The 4,468-nt window shown below is 38.5% G+C and overlaps 1 protein-coding gene across 1 annotated transcript; it reads left to right on the forward strand.

Moving 5' to 3' along the window:
* Positions 1–33: 33 nt before the first annotated feature.
* On the forward strand, positions 34–4,303 carry LOC112122133 (titin-like; the record flags this gene model as incomplete). The annotated part of the gene is made up of 7 exons (XM_026646628.1): positions 34–322; positions 1,570–1,662; positions 1,784–2,066; positions 2,436–2,619; positions 3,036–3,125; positions 3,226–3,493; positions 4,022–4,303. Coding segments are annotated over exons 2-7 (1,114 nt in total), but the record flags the coding sequence as incomplete, so codon positions are not given.
* Positions 4,304–4,468: the final 165 nt, after the last annotated feature.

The raw sequence follows: 4,468 nt of genomic DNA on the forward strand, positions 1-4,468 counted from the left end.
CTTGATTATTTACTAAAATATTTTCCAATTCCAGAACCACAAAAGCCACCAGTGGTTGACCAACCTCTTAGACCAGTGACAATAGCAGAAGGAGATATTTTGCAGCTCAGCTGCCACGTCCAGGGATCACAGCCAATCAGGATTCAGTGGCTGAAGGCTGGGAGAGAAATAAAAGCTTCAGATAAATGCAACTTTAGCTTTGCTAATGGAACAGCTCTTTTGGAACTCACAGCAGTTACTAAAACTGATGCAGGCGAATATGTGTGCAAAGCTATAAATGTAGCTGGAAGTGACTCTTGCAAGTCAAAAGTGACAGTGAAAGGTATAGTAAAAGAGAGAAATCACGTCTTGTGATGGCAATTTAAACCAAAACTACAATGATCACATCTTTTCTGTGAATTAAGTGGTTCATAACCAAATAGAAAATAACCAGTGTCTTTGTTACTTCATAAAATATTACATAATCTGAAATACTGGCCTTATTGTAGCATTATATTTAATGATAATTAATATAACACCATAAATATGCAAAATATACATTAGGAGGCCTGTGTCAAATGAACAGTAGATCTGCACCCTGAGGGTTTAGAATTTAACCTTGCAGACAAAACAAAGGGTTTGAGGCAAAACCAAGCTGACAGAGTGGGCTTCAGTCTCCAGAGCATGCATGCTCCATGGGGAAGATGAGGGATTAGCTATGTCTTGTAGGACATTACTAAGATAATTTGGTATATTGTCAGTGAGAGTGCTCCATGCCTATGTGGCACCATGAGACACAGCAAAGTCTGGTGTGAGCCAGCCAGAAAGATAGTAGAGTAAGGAAGAAGCACATTAAGAAAGAATTCTTTGCCCAGCTCAGAGGCAGCAGTGCAATTAATTGGGCTGGGCTATCTCAGCTTCAACCCAGACAGAACCCTCACTAAATTGAAGTTAATACAGTTTGGGGATGAGACTCTCTCTCTCTCTCAAATATTTATCCCCCCATCATTATTGCATCTGAGCTCTTCACAGTCATTAACATATTAAGGTAGCATCACCTCTAGAACAGAGGCAGCAATGGGCCTAGAAGTTGCTCAGACACTTTAATCTTCTAGCTAAAACTAAGACACCTTGTAGGCCAGGTCTTTAAGAAATGGGTACCAAAGAGAAGCCCCTTGGTACTGTACTGTGTGGAAGCTGCTGGGTAATAGCTGATGAGAAATTTTGAAAATCAGGCCACTTATTTATGTGCCAAACTGTGGATTTAAGAGCCTAAATTAAAGTAATCCATTTTTGAAAATCCTAAAATCTGATTCTGATGATGTTTACTTCTATGTAAATTTTACATGGTGTGACAGAGATAAGAATAAGCCCTACAGTGTCTGCTTCCATCTTAGGATATCAGATGACAACTTATTGAAAGTCATCAAAAAGTACTTGGCATTTTTTCTTTCACACATGCACCGCATATGCTGCTTTAGTAAATGGATTCAGCTACAATAAAAAATATTCCCATTCAGGGGATTGAAAAAAGTTGTTATGCCTGAAAGTGAGCTGTTCTATTAAACCCTCCTTAAACCTATTTTCCAGAAAAACCAGCAGCTGCACCAGCAGCTAAGAAAACACCAGTGGATGGAAAGCTGTATTTTATCTCAGAGCCTCAGAATCTCAAAGTTATGGAAAGTAAGCTCGTTCTTCCAAAAATATGTCATCTTCTCTATTTGTTGTATTAGTTGTATGATGATATATCCTGCTGTCTTAGACATGTGAAAGATGAGCTTCTTGATTTTGTATTTTTCTATAGAGAGTGTTGCAACGTTTATTGCTAAAGTTGGAGGTGATCCAATCCCAAATGTTAAATGGACTAAGGGAAAGTGGAGACAACTCAACCAGGGAGGTCGTATTATCATCCAGCAGAGGGAAGATGAAGCCAAACTAGAAATAAAGGATGCAACAAAAACCGATTCTGGAATGTACAGATGTGTAGCTTTTAATGAACATGGTGAAATTGAGAGCAGTGCCAACCTACAAGTTGAAGAACGAAGGCAAGAAGTAATTGAAGGAGATCTAAGAGCAAAACTGAAGAGGTAGGCATAAGAATCTTTTCTAGATTTGTCCATAATCTCTACAGTGGGGGATACTTTAATTGTATCTCTGATCAAGATGTAATTATTAGTATTCACAATGTATTGAACAGGTTGACACCAATTATATATTGGCCTTGATCCCATCAAGACTTACTCATACCAATAGTCTTTCAGTAAGCTAAGAATCCCCTTGAGTCATGAGTAGCGAGCACGTATGTGCCTAATAGTTTGTAGGATAAGGCCCCTCCAGCACTAACCTAAAGGCTCGCTCTATACCAAACAATTTTAAGCAGACTTGGTTTCCCAAAGGATCTCTTAGAAAGGAGAAATATTGTGCATGTTTTCTAATTAATCCCCTTACTTAAATAGTACTCCAACCAAAAAGAAGGAAGAGGAGGAAGAGAAGCCCATTGATATCATGGAACTTCTCAAAAATGTTGATCCTAAAGAATATGAGAAGTATGCTCGCATGTATGGAATTACAGATTTCCGTGGCCTCCTGCAAGCCTTTGAGCTGCTAAAGCAAAGCCAAGAGGAAGAAAGTCATAGATTGGTAAGACCTAGTCAGACTGTGGCATTGGGAATGTTAAGAGTAACATGGTTTCTGACAACAGGCTTGATGTCCTAGCTGTGACATTGCTGTATGCATAAGAGATTCAGATTCCAATCCTATCGTGTCTCACTCTCTGAACTCCCAGCATGCTCAAGCACTGGGTGAGACAGTGCCGCTACCAACAGTGACCCTTTTGTCCAAGTAAGTCCTGTCCCCATCTTTTTGTCCAGAGGATCTTGGTGACATGGAACCTGTAAGATGGGCTGGTGAGGAAGTTAAAGTGAGCTATGGGTTTGCAGAAGGTTCAGTTAGAGAGACACACAACTCTCCAGACTTGTTGTGGGGGGGGCAGGATGGATCCTAGCTATTTCCCAATAGTGTTACTTCATGTTAAACCATGTCATGTCTTTCCACAGGAAATTGAGGTAACAGAGAGAGCTCGCAAAGAAGAACAGGAATTTGACGAACTTGTATCATTTATTCAGCAAAGACTCACACAGACAGAGGTGACATGATGGCTTTGACTTGATAGTAAAATATTTAATCACATAATAGGAAGTGTGATCTTGGAATGAAGACTGAACCTTTTAAATTAATATTTTTCAGCCCATCACTCTCATCAGGGATCTTGAAAACCAGACCGTTTTAGCAGATGAGGATGCTATATTTGAATGTGAAATTAAGATTAATTATCCAGAAATCAAACTCTCCTGGTACAAAGGAACTCAAAAATTGGATTCTAGTAACAAGTATGAAATAAAAATTAAAGGTGATCGGCACATACTCAGAATCAGGAACTGCCAACCTGCAGATCAGGGGAATTTCAGAGTTGTCTGTGGTCCACATATTGCTAGTGCAAAGCTAACTGTGATTGGTAAGTGTATTTTTAAAGTTTCTATTTGAAAGTAATTTACACTCTTAATTTAATACTATCTGATGCCTACTAATATATATATATATATTTAACCTGCTAATAGACCCTGCAGTTTAACGGAATCTTAAGTGATTCTGCTTTCAAGGAAGGACGCACATGCCCTCTGATTTGTCAGTTCTCTATCCCAAATGCAAAATCTCAGTGGTATAGAAATGGAAAAGCCATTAAGACAGGAGGGAGATATTCAATACAAGTCTCAGATTTCTTGTCTTTGTTTGCATTTACAACACAATTTTCTTTCTTGATTGTTTTCTAAAATACTTTCCTTTTCAAGCTATGTGTTCATTCTTATCATGCTGCCACCACGTATATCACTGGCTAGTGTAAATTCACATTTTGTAGATATTTCTACCACTCACCACACCCCAAAGTCTGTGCTTTTGATTAGATAGTTCATTCATTTAAGCATTTAATGGATCAGTGCAATTTAGTGTATCATCATGTTTACCCTTTTCTTTGGTTTTATAGAACCACCAAGGATTATAACAAAGCTAGACTCCTCTAGAGTTGTAAAACAGCATGATTTTACTAGATATGAATGCAAAATAGGCGGCTCTCCAGAAATCAAGGTCACTTGGTACAAAGATGAAACTGAAATCCATGATGGTGAAAAATACAGAATGTCCTTCATTGATTCTATGGCAGTCATTGAAATGCATAATCTCCGTGTGGAAGACAGTGGAGACTACATTTGTGAAGCTCGCAATGCAGCGGGTAGTGCAAGCACCAGTACCTCATTAAAAGTGAAAGGTCAGAACTTCTGTCTGTCTGTCTTTCTGTCTATGATTTCTCCACTTTATTTGCAGTTAAAGAGTAAAAATATTATCTTTAGTCAGATAGGTGAATACAAACTTCTCAGAAAACAGGATACATATCTTACCAGTGTGCCATGGCATGAAAGCCATCTCTTATTGT

This window comes from Terrapene carolina, unplaced genomic scaffold, assembly GCF_002925995.2.
Source record: "Terrapene carolina triunguis isolate 2854851 unplaced genomic scaffold, T_m_triunguis-2.0 Scaffold36111, whole genome shotgun sequence".
NCBI classification, from domain to species: domain Eukaryota; kingdom Metazoa; phylum Chordata; order Testudines; family Emydidae; genus Terrapene; species Terrapene triunguis.